General features: G+C 60.6%; 4 protein-coding genes across 10 annotated transcripts; 2 read left to right on the top strand and 2 right to left on the bottom strand.

The window, feature by feature from the left end:
• The first annotated feature begins 237 nt into the window (after nt 1-237).
• On the top strand, nt 238-1,208 carry LYNX1 (Ly6/neurotoxin 1). The gene is made up of 3 exons (XM_033126068.1): nt 238-460; nt 651-752; nt 914-1,208. The coding sequence occupies exons 1-3, from the start codon at nt 409-411 to the stop codon at nt 1,108-1,110; spliced, it is 351 nt and encodes a 116-aa protein (XP_032981959.1). The 5' UTR covers nt 238-408; the 3' UTR covers nt 1,111-1,208.
• A 1,092-nt stretch (nt 1,209-2,300) lies between these two features.
• LOC117033765 (ly6/PLAUR domain-containing protein 2) lies at nt 2,301-14,501 on the top strand. 7 transcript variants are annotated; one of them, XM_033126050.1, is made up of 4 exons: nt 2,301-2,550; nt 3,117-3,186; nt 11,027-11,146; nt 14,247-14,501. In XM_033126050.1, exons 1-4 carry the CDS (start codon nt 2,419-2,421, stop codon nt 14,462-14,464), a joined length of 540 nt encoding a protein of 179 aa, XP_032981941.1. In that variant the 5' UTR covers nt 2,301-2,418; the 3' UTR covers nt 14,465-14,501. The 7 variants fall into 7 exon arrangements, with proteins under 7 accessions (XP_032981941.1, XP_032981938.1, XP_032981945.1 ...); XM_033126047.1 differs by having other exon boundaries at nt 2,301-2,625; XM_033126054.1 differs by lacking the exon at nt 14,247-14,501 and adding an exon at nt 13,568-14,239 and having other exon boundaries at nt 2,301-2,625.
• Nucleotides 14,502-14,573: 72 nt separating this feature from the next.
• Nucleotides 14,574-19,339, bottom strand: THEM6 (thioesterase superfamily member 6). The gene is made up of 2 exons (XM_033126046.1): nt 18,204-19,339; nt 14,574-16,078 (listed from the first exon to the last, which is right to left on the bottom strand). Exons 1-2 carry the CDS (start codon nt 18,714-18,716, stop codon nt 15,968-15,970), a joined length of 624 nt encoding a protein of 207 aa, XP_032981937.1. The 5' UTR covers nt 18,717-19,339; the 3' UTR covers nt 14,574-15,967.
• Nucleotides 19,340-21,917: 2,578 nt separating this feature from the next.
• Nucleotides 21,918-24,436, bottom strand: PSCA (prostate stem cell antigen). Its single transcript, XM_033126060.1, has 3 exons — nt 24,363-24,436; nt 22,869-22,976; nt 21,918-22,151 (listed from the first exon to the last, which is right to left on the bottom strand). Exons 1-3 carry the CDS (start codon nt 24,412-24,414, stop codon nt 21,937-21,939), a joined length of 375 nt encoding a protein of 124 aa, XP_032981951.1. The 5' UTR covers nt 24,415-24,436; the 3' UTR covers nt 21,918-21,936.
• Nucleotides 24,437-24,891: the final 455 nt, after the last annotated feature.

The following is a 24,891-nucleotide window of genomic DNA, read 5'->3' as shown; positions in this document are numbered from 1 at the left end:
CCCTCCCCAGCCACCTCTTGACCGCGTCCACCCGTCGGCACTGCCTGCTTCAGTCTGTTTCTGCAGGCACTGGTCTCTCTAGTCGCAGTGTCCCACCCCTGCCCCTTTCTCATCTCCTCTCACGACCCCCTCCTCCAGGAAATCTTCCCTGATGCCCAGGCTGAGTGGGGTGGCTCCTCGGCTCCTCTGCTCCCTGGTGCTCCAGCCCAGGCCCCCCGTGGGCCCTTCAGGACTCCCCCTTCTTGTACCCCACTGTGCAGGGCCGCAGTACCACCAGCAGACCAGGAGCTCCGGGAGAGCCGGGGGTTGTCTGACCCCCTCTATGCCCTGCTCCAGCCCCAGCCTGAGTTGACTCAAGGAGCAGCTGCTGTCCACCTCCCCACTTCCACTCTGCCCTCCCCTCCAGCCATGGCGCCCCTGCTCACCCTGCTCCTGGTGGCTCTGGTGGGCCTACCTCTGGGTAAGATGGGTGGGGGATGGCGGGATGAAAGTGGGCAGGGAGGCCAGAGTCCTGCTGACCACCTCTCCTAGCTGTTCTGCCCCCGGGGAAGGTGAGGGGGAAGGTGAGGGGCCGGGCCCGACAGGCTGGTGGAGGGGCCTGTCCCTGCCCTGCGGCCCCAGGCCCCTCCCACCGCACCCCTGAACCCCAGCCCAGGCTCTGGACTGCCACGTGTGCTCCTACAACGGCGAGAACTGCTTCAACCCCATGCGCTGCCCAGCGATGGTCACCTACTGCATGACCACACGCACCTGTGAGTCAGTGGGATGTCCCCACAGCCCTTCCTGGGGAGACTGAGGGGTGGGGGCTCCCAGCTGAGGGGGAACTTGCCCTAATGGCCTTGCATGCTGGGGTTGGGCCACCCTGGGGTCCCGGCCCTTCTCAGGGCCCCAGCCAGCCTCCCACCCTCTGCAGACTACACCCCAATCAAGATGAAGGTGAGCAAATCCTGTGTGCCCAGCTGCTTCGAGACCGTGTACGATGGCTACTCCAAGCATGCGTCCACCACTGTCTGCTGCCAGTACGACCTCTGTAATGGTGCTGGCCTCAACGCCCCAGGCACCCTTACCCTGGCCCCCATACTCCTGGCCACCTTCTGGGGTCTGCTCTGAAACCCTGGACTTCCTCCCCAGCCCCCAGACCCACTGGAGGACAGAGCTCTGAGAGGCACAGCCCTACCCTCTCACCCTGCACTCCCCACTCCCGTGCCCTCCCTGAGACTCTCTCAGCCACACCCAGAACTATCTGTGAGAGGATGCTTGACCTCCCCCAACCACCTTTTCCCCCAGGACAGGACTTTTGCATTTCAAAAGGCCCCTGTGGGACTGGGCCTCCCCTAGAGGTCTGGCCTTGGTGGAAGAGTTTGGTCCTCCTGTCCCAGGATGGGACATCCAGCAAAGTGTGACACTTAGGGGGGTCCTAAGTCAGCCACGGAACACTGATTTGCAGGGAGACATGCCCCGCCTTCCTGCCAGCCCTGGAGAGGGTGTGGGATGAGGGCCATGTGAAGAAGGCCTTTGCCAGGCGGCCTCGGTGTTAGACAGGACAGGGGTCTCAGGTCTGAGTGGTTTCTACTAAATGCTGTTGCTAAATGCCAAAATGCAGTACTTTGCAGACACAGTTGTAACTGGATGAACTTGATCTAAGCCATAACCAGATAAGTTTAGCCAACTGCAAAAGAAAAAATTAACATGTAATTAACCAAATAGTGTATATAAACAATGGCTAAGCCTCCCTTCAGGGAGATGGGAGTTTTGGGAATCCCGTCCCCATTGTTTGTCAAGGAAATAAAACTAAGGACTACCACGGCTCAGCTAGTTCTTGAATAGAACACCCCAAATGTGAACCCCCTTGAGTTCCCTAACACTGGCAGGGGAGGGTGGCTCTGCCTGAGGAGGCCCCTGAGGCCTCTCCAGCCTCAGAAGCAGTGTACACATCCAGGGAGGTGTCTGTCCCTTCTTGTTCAGCCAAACTCTTGACTTTCCCCACTCCCCTGGCAGGCACTTGGCTGGTGCTGCCAGGGGGCCAGGCAGGCAGGCAGGCCGGCTGGGCTATATTTGGTCAGGCTTGAGAGCTAACCCCAGGGCTATTTTGGGCAGGGCGGTGGGCCACCTGAGGCCTGGTGTTCAGGCCTTGCAGAGCCGCGGAGCTAGCCCCTTTACCAAGGGGTCTGAAATGTGACCCGGCGCTGGAGAGGATGCACCCACCCCAGTCAGACAGCCTGGGGGAGGGGATGCTAGTCTCGAGGTTGAGCTGCGCTCTTGGGGGCGGAACTGGGCTGAAGTGGGCGGGGCTGGAAAGGAGGGGAGGAGGACGGGAGGATCGCGCTTCTGCCAGCTGCTGCCTGGATTCCCTCTGCACCTCAAGAGGGATGACCACTGTCCAGGCCGCTGGCTGCAGGATTCCGGTGGAACAGTCTCATGGCGAGCCAGCCTTCGCCCAGAAGGTCATTGGCCAGCCCGAGGGGCCCACAGGCCCCTCTGCAGGAGGGGAAGTCAAGAGCTCTGTTCCAGGCTGAAGTGCTCCACCACGTCTTGGGGAGTGGCCACCAGGTACCCCGACCTAGCTTGGCGTTGGGATCCCCAGGGACCCAAAAATCTGCGTTATTGAAAGGGCCCCCACCCCAGGTGAGCCCCATCCTTGACTAGGTTTGGAAAGCATAGGTCTGCTCAGCACTGGTCATCCTGGATACAGGTGGCCCAGGGAGCGCAGGACATCCTTCCAGGGAGGCCAGACAGGTCGTGCAACATTGTGCCCTGGTCACACAAGACCTCAGGCCTCCTCACCTGACCAGTGCCCTCAGCTTCAGTGGCAATGCCCTTGGGGGCGGTTATCCCTTGGCCCCAAATTGTGGCTCTTATTGGGAGCCTGTGCTGGAAATTCCATCTTAAGAGCTTCACTTCAGGGACCAGAGGAGCTCAAGAAGCAGGACGTCCTGGGGGAGCTCGGGCTAGGGGTCCTCAGGCAGGCCTGGGTTGGATTCCCCCAGAGGGTCTGCGGGGACTGGCCTCACCCTGGGCCAGGAGGCAGGAACCTGGGAACCCCAAAGAGTGGCTGGTGGAGTGCCCAGCCCAGACTGCTGACCAGAACCTGGCTGTCTCCTCCCCCTGGGACCCAGTCAGGTGTGAGCTTCACCCTAGGGAGGCTGAGAGGAAGCCAGACCCCCCGCCAGGAGCAGTCAGCCTCAGGTAAGTGGCCAATGACCCCCACCCCCAAGCTGGCTGCCAGGCAAGCACAGGCCTCAGGATGCCGGCTAGGAGGGAGAGCAGAGGGGGGCAGATACGGGCCTCCTTCCCCAGCAGTCCCTGACCTCCTGACCCAGTGGGAGAGGCCTGGGAAGCCAATGTTACCCTGCTTGTGTGAGTCTTTTGTCCTGGGTCAGCTGGCATCCTTGGCCAGGGCTGGGAGGAGCCCCGGGACCAGGTCCTCCCTCCCTCCCATCCCAGTGGGTGATGGAGTAGAACCCTGCCCGGCTGCCGTTGGGTTCTGGGGTCACTGAGAGCAGGGGTCCAGTGGGAGCTGAGCGTGCTACAGTGTGTGGGAGTTTCTTACATCTGTCTCCTGCATCTGTCTTCCACCCTGACCTAGCCCCATCCTAATACTGACAACACTGCCCCCAGCCCTGGGGACCATGCTGCTCACCCCATCCCCACAGACAGGATTCTGCCTGACCGTCCTGCCCTTGGAACCCAGCAGGAAGCACAAAAGGCGGTCAACGGATGCTGGGCCAGGCCCTCTAGTGGAAGTGTGTGGTACTGCACAATAAGGGGAATCCGTGGAAATCAAACAAGCCAACTTGTACCCACTGCCTTGATGAAGATGGTGACTCATGTCTGTGCTGTTTCCCTGTGGTTGTGGCTCTAAACTCCACGATAAAGGCAAAGTAGGTGCCCTTATCATGCCGGTGAGGAAACTGAGGCACAGGGAGGTGACGTGGTTGCTCTCAGGCTGGCTGGCCTCCTTGCCCGCCCCCCACACTCCTGCCCTACTGTACAGGCTCTTCTCCCACCAGCCAGGAGGCTCTGCAGCCCAAGCCTGGGAGGGGGAAGCCAGGAAGGTGGCTTTATAAACTTAAGAGAATCTTGGTGTGTTAAATCATTATAAGAGCTTAGGGTCAGGAAAGATTAGAAGGAAATAATTGGAACCAGAGGTTTGAGAAGCCACAAGGACCGGGGTCAGGGTGTCCCACCTGTGTCTGGGGGCCGGGCCGTGGGGTGGAGTGGCAGAGAGAGGAGGGCAGAGGGCGCCAGGCAGCCTGGGCATACCCCACCTGTGTCAGGACCACGGGTCCAGGGCTGCTGGCCAGGCAGTGGGCATTCCCACTTTCGGGATCTCTCCAACAGAAATGAGATCCCCCGTAGAGACAGGTGCTTGGGCTCTTCCCTGCAGCTCTTTGTGGCATCTCAAGTCAGGAAGCAGCCTGAATGTCCCGGGGTGGCTGGCTGACCATGCCATGGCACCTCCCGTGGACAGTTGTATTAGATATTCACCTTGGGTGCAACGGGGAAGAAGCTGGCGCTGCCGGCATTGACCTGGAGCCCGTCAGGCTGGCGTGCGCAGCCAGAAGCAAAGCACGTCCAAGCAACTGCTGTTTCATCTCCTCTGATTTGTTGTGACGAACACGTATTTTATTCATAATTCTAAAACTCTGAGAAAGGTGAAAAGAAATTGAGAGGCCCCTTCCTTTTTCACGCTCCCCCCTTGAGCGGGTTTTGTTGGCTCCTACAACTCGGGGTGGCCTGCAGCTCACCACTCACATCTATGAGCCTCAGTTGTCTTGACGATAGAAGGGAATGACAGTTCGCACCGAGCCGGGGACTCGTGAGAATTAACAAGGCTGTGGGTGCAGTCTGGGGCCTGGCACACGGGGGGCCCCAGATGGACGGGTGGATGGACAGACAGATAGGTGGATGGTGCCCCTTCCCTTTTATCTCACTTCCCAAGGTCTGGCCACTTCCTAGGGCCATAGCCCTGCCAGGAGTTAAGGCTGACTGGAGCCCTAACCTTGACCCTCACCAGCAGGGGACTCCGCCTACAGCCACAGCTCCCACCATTGCTCAGACTGTCACCTCAGAGAGGTCCCCTCAGTATCTCATTGAGCTAGTGCGTCTGCCCTTCTCTCTGTGTCTGCCCACCACCAGCCTGGCCTGATCTCAGCCCCACCTTTCCGGTCTGGTTTGGCTGGTCCTGGTGGCTCTGTTGGTCCCAGACTCCTTTCCACCCTGGCTCATCCAGTCTTGACCTCAGAGGCAACCCCTGTACAGGGCAAGGGGACAACCCGTGGGAGGGGAGTGAACGGGGATTCCTGAGGTGCACTGGGAACGGTTGTTTCCATGGGACACAGGCAGACCCACCGCCTCACTCAGTGGCTCCCTTTGAAGGGAGTCCTTGGGGAAGGCTGGTGGGGCTGGATGAGAGAGATGGGACACCAAAAACCCACCCCTCCACTCCAGATTTCTGGCTCCTGAGCCCGCTCCACCTCTCCACCTGGGAGCAGGAGCTGTGCCCCCAGCCTTAAGGAGCCCACCAGACAGAGGGGTGGACAAAGGCCACTGGAGCAGCCAGAGCAGAGAGATGGGTCCCTGGGCTGGTGGGGCGGACTCTTTGTGAATAGCCACGTGCTCTGCCCCCTGGGGGCAGGATGGCATGGCTGGTGGGTCGCTTCCACAGTATTGACATCAGCTCTTAGGTGTGCCCTTCAGGGCTCTCACTCGTCATAGGGCCCCTTTCAATACCAAAGGCCTATCTGCTCACCGTCCCCAACTTCAGAAACACCCCTAGGTGCGGGCTTTGCAGTGCCAAATGGCATCATCAAAACCCAGTTGGCAAAGTTTGCGGAAACCCTTCAAATACCGTGGCCAGAGTATTGCTGTAGGTCCTTTTCAATCTCAGTTACACCCCTTTTTAATTCATAAACTCTCGCACTTTGAGATAATTACTGGGAGCCCCAGGAATCTAGCTTTTCACCTTTTTTGACAGTATTTTAAAGGTCTAACTGCATCCCTTAAAAATAACCACACTTTAGTAGAGCAACCTTTTCACAGTGTACACCGGGAGACTAAAACCACAAACATCACACGTTGCCACCAGGAGATTTCGTTTATTGGAAAAAGACACCTCCCAAAAGACTCTTCAGCCTCGTTGGAAAGGTCCTTATCAAGTGCTATTCACAGCCCCTGTGCTCCCAGGCTCCAAGAAATCCATTCTTGGATTCACGTTCACACCTAACAAAGCTCCAAAACCCAAAGGGCTTGCACAGCAAGCGATGACCTAGAATTCAAGATCTCACGGCTTGAAGCGGCTGACGCCTGAGGCACACAGCTTTCCCAAGAGGGCAGGACCGGGCCTGGACACCCTCTTTCCCTTGCTTGTTCTTTCTCTTCTCCCTCTCTTCCTGGAAGTACAATGCCCTTGTCCACATTTCCCAGCCCCTCGCTGACTGTGGATTCGTCATCAGACACCTCGACCTGTCCATGACAGCAGTGACGCCCTAATCCTCACTGTAACCCATTTGCACTCATTCCTAATGCTCCTGCTCATTTTACCTGGTCTTCCCTGGCTGTTACTTACAGACTAAGGCTCCTGCACACCAAGGCCCCCATACCCAGGCTTTTCTTAAATTTCCCCACATCCGGCAGTGACAGTTATCTCCCAGATGCTTTTCAATACAAGCCTATGCTGCAGCCACCTCATTCTCACCGTTACCTGTATAGGATCATTCTCACCGTTACCTGTATGGGATCTGTCTCGCAGAACAGCACAAGTCCACATCCCATCTGCAGGACCTTTTCACAGCAGACCCTCCTAGAATGCTCAGACAATGCACCTGACCCCTGGTCGTTTACTCTATTTAGCTGGTTACCTTCGGGCTTGGGCTCCTGGGTTAGGACCATTATGCAAACTGGATTTGTTCTGCTGTTCATTTTGTTTTGTGTAATTGTTTTTCAAGTCTGTACCTGTTGTCTATCAAACCTCTCTAGAAACGAGGCACCCAATAGGATGATGCTGACCCAAGACTTCGAGATGTTCTCCATGCTAATAAGCTCAACACGACAGGAACTTTGGGAAATGCCTGCGAGTTCCCTTTTCTACCTTCCTTGTTACTCACATAGGGCCTTCAGTGGTTTCGTCACTATGCACGCTCCCTCCGATATGGGACATGACCGCCAAGAAAGGTCCTTCAGGGCATCACGGGACAAAGCCACTAAATACAGGAAAGCCTTGTGCTTTTGAGGAAACATCTTGCTCAAAAGGGGAAAATGTGAAAATGAATAAAGGAAAGCTTGTTCAAAATGGAGTCGGGGAGCCATGAAGGGAGAGCTCTCATGCATGTCCCACTCACTGCAGCTTGCGTGGGCAGCAGGAAGAAGGAAGATTTCCTCTCAGCCTGCCCCCACCTGCAGCCAATGAGAAGCTGCCACCACTTCAAACTGTCATGTTCCTCCAAGGAACTTTATTCCAAACAACTGGAAATCTGGAAGACTGGAGCGGCTGTGATGGGGACGGGATGAGAAGCCCTGATGACGTGGACGAGGTGCCCTGTGGCACATGGGGGAGACGGCGCGGGTCCACGTCGACCGAGTGCCATCCCTCCCAGCACGCTTCCCGGTGGTTGTGGTGAAGGGTGTGCAGACTGTGTACAGAAGACGCTCACTGCAGCATGATTTCTGCACTGCCTGTGAGCAGCCCAAGTACCTGCTGGCATCAGCACCTAGTACACAGGTGCTGAGCCATTAGGGCACAGCCGAACTGGGATCCTTCTGGAAGGATATGGAAGAAATGGGTTCAGCGGCTGCCTTGGGAGGCTTCACACTGTTTGTGCATCTTCTTCACAGCTAGAAACATTGGCTTAAGATCCATTGGTCTGCTCTGCCAGATACCCCCAGAGGGAGCGAACAGGAGCCCAAGCTTCTTGGGGCTCTGTAGAGACTGCCTGGAGACCACCCCATAGGCAGGCAGTGGAGGCCATGCCGAGCAGACGGAACATTGGCTGAGCCCTGATCCCGGTCACAGGCTGAGCCCTGACCCTGGAGGTTCCTGGAGGAACTGAAGGGAGGGTGGAAGCCTGTCAGCACTCAGGCACCCTAGACAGAGCCAACCCAGAGCCAGGCTGGGCCTCATTCCTCCCACCCTCAGCAGACAGCTGCAACTAGCAGAACAGTTCAGCCGGGGTCTCTCTGGGGCTCAGGCAGAAATTCTAAGAGGAGCGAATGCCTGGGCTCCAGGTGTGTGCTCCAGACAGAAAGTATGGGCAGGGCCTCTGGGTCTGAGGACAGGATGTATTGGGTTGTGCTGGCCCAAGGCAAAGTTATTGGCTAGACCTGCAGAGGAATGTAAGGTGTGTGTGGTGGGTGTCTGATCCAGTTAGCTCACTTGCTTCAATGCCTGATTGCAGCCTGGCGGTGTGGTGAAGTGTGAAACCAGACGACAGGCCGCCATTGCCTTGGGTCCCCCAGCCCTCTAGGTACCTGTCTCAGTGAGCCAGCAGCTGGGAGCTTCTGGTCCCACATCCGCTGTGCTGTCCCAGCTGGCACCTCCAGAGCTGCAGGGAGGAAAGGAAGAGCCACTCGATAGTCTGACAGGCTGGGGCCGGAGGGAAAACGAGGTGCCCACAGCCACCCTGAGCCCCACCCAGTGCTCAGCAGACACAGGCCCTCAGTCTTGAGCGAAGACCAGGTCTCAAATGAGGTGATCCCTGATCCCCCAGGAAAGCCTGGGGAAGGGGGTTCGCAGACAGAACTTCAGCCACGGAGGGAGGGGCGTCTGTGGCAGCAGGAAGAACAGGAGCAGAGTCTAGGAGGATTTGGAGTCGGGTGGGTGCAGAGGGGTCCCAAGTGAGTCTGGGCACAGCCCAGCAAGACCAAGGCTTTGATCGCTGTGAGAGGCCCCAGGGCTCCATCTACAGCCCCACCTGGGGTTTGCTCTGGCAGCTGCTGTGGGGCTTGGAGGATGGGCGACAGGGTCATTGGCAGGTACATCCTGGGGAGGCTGAAGCTCCTGCACAGTGTGTGGGGGGAGGGAGTTGGGGGTGTACGGAGGCAGTGGCTGGGGCCAGGCTTCAATCGTCAGACTCACATTCACCTCTCCTGTCTGAGCTTTGGCCGAGGGCCTCCCCGTCCGTGTCCATGTCCAGACCTGCAGTGGGACCAGGTGAGCCCTGCCTGAGGGGCAGCCCCATTGGCCCCATTAGAGGTGGAGGTGAGCACCGGGATTAACATCCCCAAGGCGACCCCGCCCCCTCCCCACTTTTCTGTTGACCCAGCACTTTTCCCGTCTTTGTTTCCTTAAGCCTCTGCGCGTCCTGTGGCTAGATGTCCAGGCAACAATCTGTCCCCATGACTGCAAACCATGCCCCCACCCCTGTGACCACCGCAAAGGAGCTGGGAGGTAGGGCCCGGCACCCTGGGAGAACTTGAAACCAGAGCTACTAGACCAAGAGTCTGTCCTGGAAACAGAAGTGGAGACCCAGGCAGGAGAGTGCCTGAAGGAGGCGGGGGAGGGAGAGACCCCACCCGCTGGCACTCTCTCCCAGGAAGCCTGGGGGGCCTGCCAGGCACGAGCGGTCCCAGGTGGGCGGGAGAAGGGAGAAGGTGAAAGGTCCCAGGGGAACTTACAGAGGGACTGAGGAATCCCAAATCCTAAGAGAGGAGTCACAAGGGGCGGGGAGGGGCCCCAGCCTGCTGTTATGGAAGAATGAGGAAGGGAGCAGGGCCCAGTGAAGAAGTACCCACAAAGGAACGTGGTGTCCAGGTGGAGGAGGGGGGGCGGGGTGGGTGGGGTGGGTGCACCTTCCCGTGAAAACCGAACCCTGCTAATCTGCTGGCTGACCCGTCAGTTGGGTGGCTAAGCTGGATGTTTGCTGCCCCTGCTTGCCAGGCCCAGGGCAAGTGCAGAGTGGAGTGGCAGTGCGGGAGCGGGGACTGGACCATGCGGAGGACAAGGCTGGCCCTGCTGGCACTGGTGCTAGCTTCCTGCAGTGAGCTCGGTGAGGGGCAAGGGATGGGTGGGACAGGGAGTGGAGGAGGCGGGGGTGAGGGCTGAGGGTAGCGGTGTGGAGTGAGGGGGCTGACCCCCAGGCCTGAGACTGTCTGGGTGGAATGGGGTCACCAGCAAAGACCCTGGGTGCGAGCTGGGGAGCTGCCCTTTCCTGGGGGTCGTGGGGAGTGTTTTCAGCTCAGGGCAAGAATCCTGCTTCCTGGTTGGGGCCGTGGTGCAGGCCAGGGTGAGGTACAGGTCTCAGGAGGTGCTTTGGGTGGACCAGGGAAGTGCCAGGCGCTGGGGTGGCCGTGGGTGGACAAGAGGGAAGCAAACCAAGACATATGGAGGGGAACAAAGGTCTGAGGAAACCGGGGGAGACCTCCCAGCCCCTCAGGGCCCCCACACCCAACCAGAGAAGGAGCTGGGTGGCGTGGTCCTAGCCAGATGGTTCTGCCCATTTCCCAGAGAGGGAAACTGAGGATAGCCCGAGAGACACAGACACCCAGTTGAGACAGAGGAGCCTGAGGCCTCACGGTGTGAGCGGGCTGCCTGGGCCAGTTGGACTAGCAAGACCTACCTGGGCTCCACGTAGGGTGGGGCCTACCCCTGCCGGCCTGCACCCTGACCTGCCGGGGTTCCACCGGACACTCTTCTCCCCGCCTTTGTTAGGCAGGCCCCTGCAGGCACACCAGGCCCAGCCTGCCCTGCCCCCACCGCACCCCACTTGCCTAAACTGGAAGCCCAGCACAGCCAGCCCTTCTGTCCTGCACTGTGTTAATGAGAACACCGAGGGGGTAACCTGCCACAGCGAGTCCCTCCCTGTCCCTGCAGAGATGCCAGTGCCTCCCCAGCACTTCCAAAGCTGCTTCGTCCCCGGCTCAGGAGCCCGTCTCCCGCAGGGCACACTCTGCTTCAGGACTTTCACACTTTCGGCCAGTGGGCAGCTGTGCCCTGGGTGGCAGTGTCCCACTGAAACCTGGGCCTCCAGGACAGAGGGCTTGGAAGTGGCAAGGCCTGCCTGACTCGCCCCTTATCACTCTTCTCACCCAGTGGTGGCCCTGCAGTGCTTCACCTGTCGTGAGCCCAGCAGCCTGTCCAGCTGTGTCACCATCACCACCTGCAATGCCAATGAAACCATGTGCCAGATCACAGTCTACTCCCTGGAGACAGGTCAGTGGGCGCTGGGTGGGCTGAGTCCCAGGGCCAGCGCTGCCTCCGGCCCAGTCACCACTGGTCAGCTCGGGCCCCGGAGAGGAATCCCTGTACTGGTCACCACTGGCCCTGACGCACAGTAGGCACTCAGCCGGTGTTGGTGGAAGGAAAGGAGCGGCTGAAATGTGGGGGGATGAGACTGGCATGGGACCCTGCACAGTGGGTCCTGCACCGTGCGTGCGGCCAGGACCACCTGGCCAGCCTGACGCTGGTGCCCCATGCCCACAGTGTATTCGTTCCTAGGGGACACCACAGTGACCATGTCCTGTGCCAGCAAGTGCGTGCCCTGGGATGCGGACAGCTTCGGCCGGGTGCGGCCCGTGTTGTGCTGTGACACTGATCTATGCAATGTGGATGGGGCACCCAGCCTGGGCAGTCCCCACGGCCTGGCCCTCACCCTTGCCCTCATCTCCCTCCTGAGCCTCCAACTCTAGAACCCCCCACCCCACCCCATGTAGCCCCCTCCAGCCCTGAATGCCCTTGAAGAAACTGGCCCACTTGCACCAGGCCTCCTGGTCTCCTTTCTGGGCTTGCGCCTGTCCACTGGGGTGGAAGGGGCCTCTACTTGCGTCTCTGGTGCTGTCACCGTAGGCCTGTGTCCTGTCAGCCCCTCCATGTCCCCTTCTGCCCAGTCTCCTGGGCCCTGTGCAGCTGTCTCTCCTCACGCCTATCACTGTCCCTGTCTGTCTCCCCCCGTTTCCCTGTGGTGAGGACAGTCACTGGGCCTGGGACACCCACACAGACCAGGCAGCACTCTGCATTCCATCCCTCAGAGGCTGGAGACCTGATGGGTGGGGCAAGAAATGGGACCCCATGTGCAGAGGGAGCACCCCCCTACCAGGGCCAGGTCATGGGTGGCTTCTCAGGGGAGGGGACATTAGGGCAGGGCCTTGATGGCAGAGATTCATTAGGCAGAGGGGGATGTGCCAGGACAGGCAGAAGGGCAGTCCGGGCAGGCCAAGGGGGACCCAGGATCTGGGCTGGCACCATGAAGTACCCCTGCTGTCACCTGGCGCCTAGGCCTTACCCTGTGGTCATGCTTGTGGTGATATAGGCCCCTTGTGTCATGTGGCAGAGGGTGCTGAGAGGCTGACGGGACGTCCGTGAGCATCCACTACCTGCCTTCTCCAGGCTGAAGTCCACGTGGGCCCTGCTCCAAGTGCCCAGGGAAACCCAAGCTCCAGTGCAGAGGGGACCTTCACCTTGGACTTGGGCCAGCACCAAACCCTCCAGACCATTTTCCCAGTCACCTGTCCAACCTGTCCCTTGTCCCCAGGGGGCTGTCTGGGCCTGTGTCTGGGCTGACTCGGCATACATGTGCACATATATACATGGTCCTATAAGGGACTAGAAACACAGCAAGGGACCCAGCCCTCCTACCCAGCGCTGACCCCTCCCAGGGCTGCCTGAGGGAAAGCCAGGAGGGGAGGGCAGGAGACAGGCCCCAGCTTGACCACACATTACTTGGCAGGGGCCTTTGTCCACTCTGAGACCGGCCCTCTGCTACACCCTGTTCTGGCAACTTCTCTGGGCCCCTAGGAGAGTTGGCTTTCTGGGTCCTGGGAGGGGCACCCCCCATTTCCAGCCATGGTGAGCCAGGGCTGGGTAGCCTTTTACATAGCAGGGTCCCCCCAGCCCACAGCTCTGAGTCCAGAGAGCCCACTTCCTGTCAGTTATCACCCCCTTTATGGATTTCCTGCTCCTTGACAAGGAGGGGCAGCCGCCAGGACCTGAAGCAGGTCTCTCCTGGGGCGAGGGATTCATGGCCGGGCACCACTGATGCCCCCTGCCAGTGGGAGGAGACTGGTGGCCTAGCAGGCCCCTTATCACTGGGAACCCCGCAACCTGCGGGCAAGACCTGCAGTCTGAAGGGTTCTGTGGCCCTGAGCCAACTCCCAAGGAGGGCCGGACCTTCACAGCCCAGTGACCTCCACCGCCAGCCCGAGTACACCCATGTGTCCAGCAGACTGACAGCACATCATGGCCACCATCCGTCTGGAGAGGACAGATTAAGGGCAGGTGACTGAGAGTTCAAGTGCCGCCTTGGATTATCCTGTCTGAGGCTGTGACTGAGCTTTGGGCAAGGGGGTGAACGCTGTCCCCAGTCACCCATCACACTCTTCACCTGGCAATGTGGGGCCACTAGGCCTTCGAGCCTCCACAGACACACACCCGACAGGGAAGGCTGTGTGCCCCCTCCCTGCCAACCATCGCCTCTGAGGTCTTCCGCTCCTGACATGGGCAGGGGCCCTGCCCGGGCAGCCCTCCCTCCCAGTACCGTGTTTCCCATCCTTGCATGCAGACCAGCCCGTGTCTTGGCATGCCCACCCAGCTCACCACCGCTCTATGTCTACCTCCACTGTGACCCCCACTTGCTAGGTTCCACAGCTGCCCTTGGGTACGCGGTCCTCTGCCTGGTTTAGAGATGAAAGGCGAGTCAGAGTGGCTTGTGAGCACTGCCGGCCACACAGGATGCAGGAGGTCGGGGAAGCCAGGACCCGCTCCTTTGATCAAGCTCCCGCCCGATGCTCCCTGGCTCGCGCGGGTCCTGGGCACCTTCGTGGACCAAGCCTCCGAAGGGCCTCCCCTGCTGCCATGGCCACACTGCCACATGGGGCCCAACTGATCTGCAGTAACCACTCTCCCTTTGCACACAAAAACCTCCTCGTTTCCTGGCAACCTTCCTGTAGTCCCGTACAAGTTGCCTCAGCCCACAAGGCCAGGTCACTGCTGCCCTCAGGCTGCCCTGGGAGGTGGAAAGAACCTATTGCGCACTGGATGCAAACCACTGCCCTGCCACTCAACCTTGGCCAGGCCACGCCGCGCCTCCAGCCCCACTTCTCCATCGCTGAGTATCTGTTGCAAACCCAACTGTTTCCAACCGCCCATTCCTTCCCAAGCCCGCAGAGCTGGGCCCTCCTGGGCAGGTGGTCACAGCATGGCGCACACCCCATCATGCACCTGCTTTACGTCCTGGGGGGTCCCACCTCCCTGCCTTCTTCAAGGGGCCTGCAAAACAGCCCTTATCCTTGATCCCAACTCCCCCAACCCCCACCAGGAGTCTGGAAGCCCAGACTGGGTGTGACCTCCCAAGCACTCCTGAGGATCACGGACTCGACCCTGGGAATGAACTGGAAACCTGGGCCAGGCATCCATGGACGGGACGGCAAGGCTCAAGGGCTGGGGATGAGGAGCGGGCCAGGAGCTGGAAGGGGGTTGGGTAACCCACGTTCTGTGGAATGGGGACAAGTCCTGCCCTGCCAGCCTGGTCCCTAAGTTCACGGGCGCTCAAGTCTGGACTGCCCCCCACCAGAACACAGCCCCGTGAGCGTCTGCTGCTTCCCTGGGAGCCAGGGCTTCGAAATGAGGTCTTCCCCACGCACACTCGCATTTAAGACCCTTTAATCTTGGGCTTTCTTTAAATAAAACAGCAACACTACAGCTTTCCCATTGTGGCTTAAGGCAGACGGCAGCGTGGAGTCGGGCGTTGCTGTGCTCCTGGCCAGCTGGTGGCTGGCTTCCTGGAGGGGCAGCAGGAGGCAGTTCCGGGCTCCAGCTGCTCTGGCCTGCCCTGTGGGCCGGTGGGGCAGGTACAGGGGCACAAGCAAGTGGCCACACACATGCGTGGCAGCAGTCACACAATCAAGGCTCTGACCCCAGTGTCCCCTGCCAGCCAGGGAGCTGAAGCCATCGTGCAGAGCCCAGCCTGGGGCGTCCTTGCTCAGTGCTCAGTGGCTCTGGGCCAGAGCCTGGCTCTGCAGGCCTCCCTTTCCCCAGCTCGAAGGAGAGGGATTAGGCTGGAGCAGGTGAATGCGGCCGGTGACTCCATCAGGGGCCCTGAGGGCAGCTGCCAGGACAGGCCACTGGAGCAAAGCCGAGAAGACCCCTGCCCAGCCCCAGCCCATCTAGAGAGGCAGCCCCTCAGAGCAGGAAGGAAAAAATCTGCAGCAAGACAGCATGTCAGGCAGACAGCCTAGTGGGAGGGTCAGAGGGGGCAGGATCCCACCCATGGTCACACAGCATAGCCCTATGGGCACTGAGGGATACAGAGGCGAGGGTGGGGTGCAGAGAGCACCCCGGCAGAATCCCATTCCTTCGTTGGCAGCAAGGCCTGACTAGGACACCCCTAGCCACGGGAAGCTCACCACCTCCATAGAAACCCCATGCCATCTGATCTACACACATGCTCCAGCCATGAGTTTTGGCTGCAGGCCATCCCCACCCCAGGGAAGCTGAAGGCAGCCAGGCCTCCCTCCTAAGCACCCTTCTGTTGGCCTGGCCTCTGACCTTCCAGACTCCACCCAGCGTCTGCCCCTCCCTCACCAGCACAGAGGAATCTGCCTTGAGATGCTGGCAGGTCCTTGCTGTGCCCAAATCAGGTCCCCGCCCTGCCCCCAGGATGGCTCTGGTGTCACCCCTGGCACCCCCAACACAGCTCCAGCTGCGGGCTCTGGGGCTCAGTGTGGCTCTAGATGGTCCCTGTTCTCCAAGCACTCTACACGTGGGCCCCCCACTTCGCCCATCATCTCCACCCTGAGGACAGATAAGATAGGTCAGGGTGCCCATCCCATGCTCAGGGCAGGGAGGGCCAGAGGGGCATCACTAATGGGGAAGGGGGAGGGAGGCCGAGCGGGTAAAGGGGGCTGAGTTGTCACTGGGCTACTCCAGCTGGCAAAGAGCGACCCTCCTGGTCAGCCCGTTCTGCACTCTCTGCCCCCGGCAGGAGGGGCTGGGTGGGCAACTGCCCCCAGGTCAAGGCTGGCAGGCAGGGACTGGTGGTCACTGGTTCTTGACGGCGTCGACCCCACTCTCAGCCCGGAGCAGCTGGCTGCTGGCCTTGTTGTAGGCAATCCAGAGCAGCAGGTCTTCAGGCAGCTCAGGGGGCTCCACCTGCAGTGGGGAGAGGAGGGTGAGGCTCCCATGGCCCGCCCACTGCCGTGGGGACCCAGCAAGGCCACTGCCCTCACACCTCTGCGCCGCTGTCCATGCTGCTCCCATGTCCGAAGGCCGATCCCCAGCCCCAGGCGCCCCCACCCTCCTGGGCCCAGTGTTTACACTTCCCCAGCCTAGCTCTCAAGACGTCACCGTCCTTTATCAGGACTGTCTCCCCTACAGAGCCACCCTGAGCCTTCTGTGTAGCCCCAGAACCCAGGTAAAAACCTCTGAGGCCAGCTGGTTGGAGAGGGGTGACAGGTGATGGGGGACCCAGAGGCGCTAGGGGCCTGTGGAGTCGGACTGAGTAGGGGGTGTAGGGGTGGCAAGGCGGCCATCAGAGCTGCTTTGCTGGGAGAGCGCTGGACAGAGGCTTGGTGAGCCCCTCTCTTTCTGAACTTGCTCCCAGGTCAGCTCTGGGCCTGACCATGTTATTCCCGCCCCTGCCCGCTCAGCCACACCAGCCGCCTGCCTGCATGCTGGGCCACCATTTGTGATGGAGTGGCAGGTGAGACACTGGGCTCGGCCTGAGGGGTCAGAGGACTTGCAGACGGGCTTTGGGAGTTCCCAGGGTTGAGGGGAAAGCCCCGGGTGAACGCCCACCCACCCAGGCATTGAGAAGACCAGGCAGAGGTGATTGGAGCTGGAGCCCCAGCATTCCCTGAAGACAAGGGAGCTGCCCCCGTCACAGGGCATGTCCAGGCCGGGAGCGCTCTCCTCCCAGCCCAGCTGTTCCCCCAATGCCACCCTGCCCCACACCAGCCTTTCAGCACGCGGGACTCAGCCCGCCCCAAACAAAACCCGAGACTCCATCTGGGACTCCCTCCCAGGGGCTCAGGCTAGAAACCTGGGCAACTCCCGGCTATCCCCTGGCCCTCCAGTGTCTGGCTGGGTGTTCTAGGGGTGTCCCTCCCCTGTTCTGTGGTCAACCCCCTTATCCCTCTCGTGGACCTGACCCATCAGCCCAAGAGACCCTCCCTCACAGCAAAGCTGCCTTGGTTCCCCTCTGTTCTGCCTGTGGTCCCAGCTCTCAACCCATCGATTTAAACCTCGATGGCAGTCACTGCCCCAGTCCTGGCCTCCTGACATATGAAAGGACACTCAGAGCATCTCTGTCCCTAAAGGGGTGGGGGAAGGTCCAGGGTCCAGGCCCTTTGAGGGTGTTCCTGGCTCAACAGAGACAGAAAACCAGGGAGCTGTGCCTGTGGCTTGCCGTGCAGCATCCAGCAGTTCCCATCACCGCTCTGAACCTGTTTCCCCACCTCTGATACCGGGAAAGGCTGGCTCCTCCCAGTTAAAGTGAGGCTGTGTTCCTCCTCTGCTCAGGAGGTGCCTGTCCATGGCTAGAGGACAGTGCCTGCCTGAGGGCACTGAGGGGTTGGGACAGGCCCTGGCTTGGGCATGGAAGCTCCAGGCATGTTTTCAGGAACCCGCCTGCAGCAGCAATGCCGTGGCCATCCCCAGGGCCTGGTTGCCATGCTGCAGTAGCCAGCTGTGCTGTGCTGTGCTGGGAGGGGCTTTGAGCCCCAGGTGGCGCTGTGGTCTCTCTTCAACTGGAGAAAGAAAAGCAAACCCAGGTGATGGTGACCCAGCCCCTCGGCTGTAAGCTGTGTTAACAGAGCTCTCAGGTTCTTAAGAACTCCCAGCAATCTCCTTTTACTGGCCCCCTCCCACACACACACACACTATGTTCCCAACCAAGGACCAGAGAGGGTGGCTCCACACTCCAGGCCACAAAGCAGTGCCAGGACTTAAGACTACTGGGAGAGACCCGGTCTGGGGTTCCCTGTTCTGGAAAAGGTGGCCTGTGGAGCATGGACCCTTGACGGGCCAGGTTAAGAAGCGGCAGGAGGGGAGCATGCAAAATCCAGTTATGGAGAGTTGATTCGGGGACCCTGGGAGCTCCCAAGAAGAAGGCATCAGTTTAGAAGGCCCCGGGCCCAAAGGAAAGGTCTGGAATGGTACGCGATACTTGGTAGCACTGCAAGGCAGTGGGCCTTTTCCAGGGGAGGGGGCAAGGACCAGGAGTCCTCAGGGCCCCGCGGCGGGGGTGCATCCAGGGCGGGGGTGGGGGGGCGCTCACCCTGCGCTTGCACAGATGCTGCACGACTCGCTCCGGTGAGGTGCCCAACACGTGCTGGCTGGAGCGCAGCAGAGCGCACACGAAGCCGTCGCGCAGGCTGATAAAGCGCGCCTCCAAGTAGAAGGCGCGGTCGTCCCAGCCCAGTAGGCGGGTGCGCACTTCGAAGGCCTCGAGCAGGCGCAGCGAGCGGCGGTAGCGCGTGCACGAGGCGGCCAGCACAGCGCGCGCCCCGAGTGCGCGGAGCGCCCCGAGCACGCCGCAGCGGGCCAGGTGCGCGGCGCGCGCCACATCAGCCTCGCGCAGGTAGCGCGCGTTGTTCATGTGCAGCAGCAGGTCCAAGTCCGAAGGCAGCACGCGTCCGGCATAGCGCGACTCGGCCAGCAGGTCTAGAATGCGCGGCTGCAGCAGGCGCGCGCGCAGCACGGCGCACGGCACACGCACCAGGTACCATCCGTCCAGCAGCGCGAAGTAGGCGAGCGCCAGGGCCAGCAAAGCCACGAGCAGCCCCGACATTGCGACAGAGCCCGTGACGCCGGTGCCAGCCGGTGCACGCTGCGCTGCTGCGGGTCATCCCCGGAACCCGCGAGCGCAGCACGGCTGGAGCGAACCACCTCCCGAAGCCGGCAGAGGGGGTAATGCGTCTGCGGCCGCAGGAGCTGTAGGCGTCTCTCAGTCCCGGGTTCCCCTCTGCCCTCAATGGTCCGTCCCGCCCCGCCGCCGGCGCGGCTTTGGCTTTCCCCTGGCGGGCTGGGCAAAGGACCGCGCTCGGAGCGCCACAGCGGCATCTGGCGGTCTCGCTCCGCGTTGCAGGCGCAGGAGCGCCCGGGGTCGTCCACAGTCTCCACCCTGGCTAGGAGCGTAAGCCCCTGGCGTCTCCCCTGGCCTTTGAAGACTCGGACTGGCCCTGGAGATTCAGGCCCTGATCTGAGCGGAGTCCCGGGCGGAACTTTGTAAAAGAAATGGACACAGCGGGTCCCCTAGGGCGCTGCTTGGAGACTCGACTTGAAACCGAACCTCCTCTGCTCCTGAACCTGCAGAGCTCTCCACTTCCGCAGGGCGATAGCCCTGCAGCGTATGCGGCAGATTTAGGACGCGTCACAGGCTGACCCCAATATACCTTTTCAGTCCCAGCCTGTAGCCTCATTACTCCTCCCCACCCACACCCACCCCTACCGCGCAAAGATCCCGATCACCTCAAGCTCACCCCCAAACATTCCCACTCTTAGCCCCTTTAGAAACCGGAGCAAATAATGTGTGGGGTGGAGGAGGGTAGGTGGCGAATGTCAATGACTCAGCGGGAGATCAAAGGTGCCTTGAACTTGGGACTCGGCCCAGCGGACAGTCGCACATACTCGGATGTCCTGTCCCTCTTCTCGACGAGGCTGGGGAGGGAAAGCCCAGAGAAGGCCAGGCCAGCTCTTCCGGCTGGCCCCCAGGGCTCTCAAACCACAGCGTTTGCCAGTAACCTGGGAGGCGGCCTCCTTCAGTTTGGCTGGAGTCCGGTAGTGGGTGTGGTGGTGGTGAAGGAGCTCCTGGCTGCTTGCTGTGAGGTCCGGGCATCTCTGAGAACGCATCCAGTGGCATCTGAACTTTAGTCCAGTCCACACCGGGCCTGGGCTCAGGCAGCAGGGTTCTTGACCTCCCTCTTAAAGGGCTAGCTCAGTCTCCCAGGCAGCCCCGTTCCACAGTCCCAGGCTGGGGCTGGACAGTTGCATGGGCCTCAGTCACCATCAGGCAGACACTGAGTTCTTTGCTTTTCTGATGTTGCTTCTGGGAACAGCAGCTGGGCAGAGTGGGATTTAGGTTTTTCTGGGTCCCCGGATCTGCTTGCCCACCTCCAGGGACAGGGTGCTCAGTTCTTGGCCGGGCAGGTTCCACTGCGCTAAGAAAGGCCTTTCCCACACTGCTCACACTTGTCTGTAGTGCTCTGCGGTCACGGCCTGGCTGTGACTTGGCTGTCTGGGACGGGAACCGGAAGGACATGTCAGTCCTTCTGTCTGCCTTGGCCTCTGCTCTGAGAATGCAGCCTCTCCGTCATCCACCTTCTCCCACCTTCCTGGGGAGGGCCTGCGGCTGGAGGCCTGGTTCTGGAGAGGCCAGCGAAGGTGGGGAGTGAGAATCCAGAGGGAGCTTACCAGGCCCTGGGCCTGCCTTGCAGCCTGTGCTCCTCCCTGCTTCCTTCTGAGCTTCTGCTGTCCAGGCTGCCCCCCAACACACACACACACACACACACACACACAAAATGCTGTTCCCTCTGCCAGGGGATCCTCCTGGCTTAGAGCGTCTGAGCTCGAGGAACCAAGCTCTAGCCTCGGGCCCCAGGTCCTGTGCCAGATCCTGGCTGATAGGCCTGAAGCTCTGCCTGGGGGCCCCCAGAAAACAAAGGCCAATCCAGGTCTGTGTGCGGAAGGTGCCCTGGGCCCCAGAGGGACGAGCCTGGGAGAGGCGGGAACCCAGAGTCCCCCTATGGGAGCCAGGCAGGCTGGGCGAGCCCCAGAGTCTGCAGACGGGGGTGCGGGGGCGGGGACTGTCAACACGGAGTTAGTGGGGTGCTGGCATGAGGAGCTCTAGCTTTCTAGCTTCCTGATTTCCTGATGTTGCCACCCAGGGACCCGTGTCCAAGAGGAGGGTGGCAGACCGCCTGTGGACACACACCGGAGGGAAGATGCTGGGCTGGGTGGGGCTCCCTGGGCCTCTGGCCGGGATGTGTTGGTCAGCATCCAGACCCCACCTCAGCTCCACCCCAGAGCTCCAGGACTTGGGTTCTCACCCTGCCTTACCCACCACTCAGTACGTGACAGGGGCCAGAAGTGCACTCCTGTGCAGGTCCCCACCCTGGCACAGGCTGCCCTCCCTCAGCCCTGGTGCCCTCAGCCCCTCCTACCGGCACTTCTCTACTCCATGCAGTCTCTGGGCCAATCCTCAAGGCAGTGAGGGCTCACAGGTGAGCAGCTGAGGCTCAGAGAGGTTGAGCAACTTGGTCAAGGCCACACAATGAGAGCTGGGCGTCCCCAGGGATGCTGCCCTGACTTCCGCCACAACGTCTTCCCTTCCAGGTGTCAGACATTTACTCCTGCCCAGGCCAGAGTTCCACCCCATGTGGCTATAGCCACCAAGGTGGGCCCAGGTGACAACCTGACACAGCCCTGGAGCCCAACCCTCACTCGGACCTGAGGGCGTGCAAGGACAGAGGCTCTCTGCACCTAAACCAAGAAGATTTTATTACAGGTGTCTTGTGTGCTGGGGTGGCCGCAGCGGTGGTGGGGCGATGGCCCTGCTCTAGGCTGTATGTAACTCTTGGGGCACCTGGGACCTCACACCCCTCCTCCCAATTGTACTTGGTACATTTCATCTCAGTCTTTGCAGGGACCCTCCTATTGCTTCATGCTGGGTACAGGGGACAACACAGGAAGGACCTGGCTCAGCTTGTGGAGGGGACAGACAGGGAAGGCTTCCTGGAGGAAGAGGTGCCTGAGTGAGGGTTAAGGGGTGGGTTGGAATATAGGGCAGTGGAAACAGCAGCCAGAGGCCCAGGAGCCAGACAAGCCATATTCAGGAAGTTCCGTATCACTAGAGCCCAGGCTGCAGGGCAGTGGGAGCAGGCAGGAGTCGGAGGGAGCCTGGGAAGGCTGGAAAGGACAGAGGGCGTGGTCAGGGTTCAGGAAGGGCCTTGACTGGGCTGGTGTGTGTGAGGAGTGCCCCAGTGTGAGCCACACAGGGGTCCTCCTGGAGCCTACAGCTGGCTGGGACCCCAGAGCAGCAGGCTGAGGACAGTGGAGAGCAGCACCAGGGTGACGACAGCCGGCTGCGGGGCATGGGCCCCGTTGGCATTGCACAGGTCAGTGGAGCAGCACGTGACGTTCTTCTTGCTCACGTAGTAGTTCTGCGAGTCCTCCTTGCAGTTCGAGCTACAGCCCTTGCTGATGATGGTCAGGACGCCAATAGCACCTGGCAACGGGGGGACCACTGGGCTGGGGATGGTCCTGGGCACTCACCCACCTGGTACCGCCCCAGCCCCCATGTCCCCCTCTAACTAAAACTCTACATCACCCTGGCTCAGCCTCAAGGTGACAAGCAGTGTGAGGGCAGGGACCTGGTCTCATCCATGTCCCCATGCCCAGGACAGCCAGACCTGTGGAATGATTGAGTAAATGCGGAAATGGATGGATGAGTGTTGGATGGATGGATGGATGGATGGATGGGGGAAGAATAGATAAATGGATTAGTGAGTAAGCAATGGATACGGGGGTGTATGAATGGATGAGTAGTGGGGGGGAAGTGGGGGATGGATGGATGGGTGAGTGATGGATGTGGATAAGTGGATAAACGCATGGATGGATGCATGATAAATGCGTGAGTGGTGGGGGGAGAACGGCTGCAGGGATGAATGATGGATGAGGGGGTAGGTGGACGGGAAGCTGAGCACCTATCTCTGTGTCTACGTGTGGATAGAGGAGCAAGTGGGCAGACGAACAGGTGGACAGAAGGGTGCACGGTTCAATTCAGTGGCAGAGACCCGAGCCCAGGTTCTTTGAATTCCCGCTGGTGGACACAAGCTGCAGGGAGTCTAAGGGGATGGCACACAGGGTAGGGCAGGCCCACATCCAGCCCAGGGGACTCTGGGCAGGGTCACCAGGAAGACGAGGGGACAGCAGGGTCACTCACTGATGCGCTCAGTCCAGCACTGGGTCTCCGAGAGGGTGCAGTTCTGCACGTGCTGGCAGTCCCCATTGCTCACCTGGGACTGGCAGGAGTAGCACTGCAGGGCTGTGCCTGCAGGGGGGGAGGGGCTCAGAGGCTGCCTGGCTTGCTCTCCCCCGTGGTGGGAGGAACAGCCTCATTTTCTCACCTGCCACAGGGACAGCGACAGACAGAGCGCTGTCAGGTGCCCTCCAGGAGCTGGGAACATGGAGGAGCACAAGAGCCCATCCCACCCCTCACCTGGATGCCCTCACCTGGGTGCCCCTCACCTCGGTGCCTCTCACCTGGGTGCCCCTCACCTGGATGCCTCTCACCTGGGTGCCCGTCACCTGAATGCCCCTCACCAGGAGGGAACGGCCATGATCCAAATCCACCCAGATGGCCTCTCTGCCCACCTCCTGTCACAGCACCTGGAATCCACCTTTAGTGCCCAGCCCATCCTGTAGGATTTTAAAGCTCTGACAAAATGCCCATGCTCCTTAGAGGGAAGGGGCCTGGCTGAGCCCACCTGGCAGCGGCCTGCTGGACTCCGGGCCCTTCCAGGACGGCACATGCCTCCAGCCAGCAACGCCCTCCGGTCTTTGTCCCCAACAGCCTGTGCAAGCCCAGCCCTCCCCCCAACCTGTGCTGTGAGATCATGGCTGGGCCCCCCTGGGTCCTGTTCCGTCCCTTGAGGTAGTGTCCCCAGCTGTCGTGATGGTTGTCTCCTCTGGTCAAAACGATGGTGAAGCTGGGATGTAAGGCACCCCAGTGCAAACAGGCTCCATGCTGCTCAGTCACTTCACACAGGCCAAACCCCTGTGGCCTTGGGGCCACTGTCATGATCCCCACTTTCCAGTAGAGAAGCTAAGGCTCTGAGTGGTTCCGTTACCACTCAGGGACGCTGGGCCAGGAGAGAACGAGCCAGGCCTGGAGTCCAGCCTGCAGCGGCTTAGGCCCCCACCCTCCCCATGGGACCCAGCTGTCTGCAGCAACCCAGACGGTGCTGGGGAGCAGGATCGAGTGCTCTCAGGACAGCTCCCTCCCTTATTTCAGTCTTCCCACCTTCCCTCTGTGGTGTTTCTTCACTTGAGGCTTTGTGTCCTTGTTCCTCCCACCTACCCTGAAGTCTCTGTGTGCTTCCGTCTGTCTGTCTGCCCCTCCAGGAGCCTGGCCCTGCCCCACAGTGGTGAAGGGGAGAAACCGGGCTGCCAGGCCAGCCTGTCTCAGGAGACAGCTAGGGGCAACACCCGGATGAGTGGTTTCTGCATCTGGGCTGTACTAAGAGCTGCCCCGGAGGGCTCATGGTCCAGATGAAAGCCCCTCTTTCCGGCTGCCGCCTCCCTTCCTTCCACCTGACCTCCCTTCTCCCTATCCCCCCACCCTCCTCCTCTTCTTTCTGCCCCTCTGGCCTCCCTCCAATGCTCCCACCCCAGCCCTGCTCCCCTGGTCCTGCCCTGTGGCTGGCTGGGGTCTCACCTGGCTGCAGGGCCAAGCCAGCAGCCAGCAGGATGAAGAGGACAGCTTTCATGGTCACAGGCAGGCAATGGTGGCGGGGACCTTAGAGAGGCTTTATATCGCTTCAGCTGGAAAGGGGGAGGCCCCACTGCCCACTGTCAACATGGTCGGGTTTCCTGGGGCCAGCAGCGCCACGGGCAGGGCGGATCCCAATCTCCCGCTGCCCCACCAGGCTGTACCCTGCCACTCCCTGTGTCTTTCTTTCTGCTTCCCGAAGGCAGGGCCTGCCCGGGGCAGGGACCACTCTCCACACACTCAGCCATTTCTCAGCTGTCCTCAGGATGAGGCCCCAGACTCGACCTCCACTCGTGTCAGACCGGGCAGTGTGACCGGAGAAGGGAGACCAGTTCCTTGAGACGCATTCACTCCTTTAGTCTTCCAGTAAAGGTTGAGAGGTGCCTCCCTCGCTCAGCCCCGCTGTGCTTCGTGCAAGAGCAGCACGGGGGCTCACTGCCTCGAGGTGGTTGACAGGCCTTCATCAGATATCACA

Source organism: Rhinolophus ferrumequinum, chromosome 14 (genome assembly GCF_004115265.2).
Source record: "Rhinolophus ferrumequinum isolate MPI-CBG mRhiFer1 chromosome 14, mRhiFer1_v1.p, whole genome shotgun sequence".
Classification (NCBI taxonomy): Eukaryota; Metazoa; Chordata; class Mammalia; order Chiroptera; family Rhinolophidae; genus Rhinolophus; species Rhinolophus ferrumequinum.
The sequence above is the reverse complement of the archived record's forward strand: the minus strand, read 5'-3'. Positions and strand labels throughout refer to the sequence as shown.

Bases quoted from the DNA above. Each gene is read 5' to 3' on its own strand.
- LOC117033765 (XM_033126047.1), top strand. From the start codon at position 2,419: ATGGCGAGCCAGCCTTCGCCCAGAAGGTCATTGGCCAGCCCGAGGGGC. The intron at 3,187-11,026 runs GTAAGTGGCCAA...CTTCTCACCCAG, and splicing joins CCAGGAGCAGTCAGCCTCAG to TGGTGGCCCTGCAGTGCTTC. The intron at 11,147-14,246 runs GTCAGTGGGCGC...AACCCCCACCAG, and splicing joins AGTCTACTCCCTGGAGACAG to GAGTCTGGAAGCCCAGACTG.
- PSCA (XM_033126060.1), bottom strand. From the start codon at position 24,414: ATGAAAGCTGTCCTCTTCATCCTGCTGGCTGCTGGCTTGGCCCTGCAG. The intron at 22,977-24,362 runs GTGAGACCCCAG...CCCCCCCTGCAG, and splicing joins TGGCTTGGCCCTGCAGCCAG to GCACAGCCCTGCAGTGCTAC. The intron at 22,152-22,868 runs GTGAGTGACCCT...CCCCGTTGCCAG, and splicing joins GTGCTGGACTGAGCGCATCA to GTGCTATTGGCGTCCTGACC.
- THEM6 (XM_033126046.1), bottom strand. From the start codon at position 18,716: ATGTCGGGGCTGCTCGTGGCTTTGCTGGCCCTGGCGCTCGCCTACTTC. The intron at 16,079-18,203 runs GTGAGCGCCCCC...TCCCCACTGCAG, and splicing joins AGCATCTGTGCAAGCGCAGG to GTGGAGCCCCCTGAGCTGCC.
- LYNX1 (XM_033126068.1), top strand. From the start codon at position 409: ATGGCGCCCCTGCTCACCCTGCTCCTGGTGGCTCTGGTGGGCCTACCT. The intron at 461-650 runs GTAAGATGGGTG...CCTGAACCCCAG, and splicing joins TCTGGTGGGCCTACCTCTGG to CCCAGGCTCTGGACTGCCAC. The intron at 753-913 runs GTGAGTCAGTGG...CACCCTCTGCAG, and splicing joins CTGCATGACCACACGCACCT to ACTACACCCCAATCAAGATG.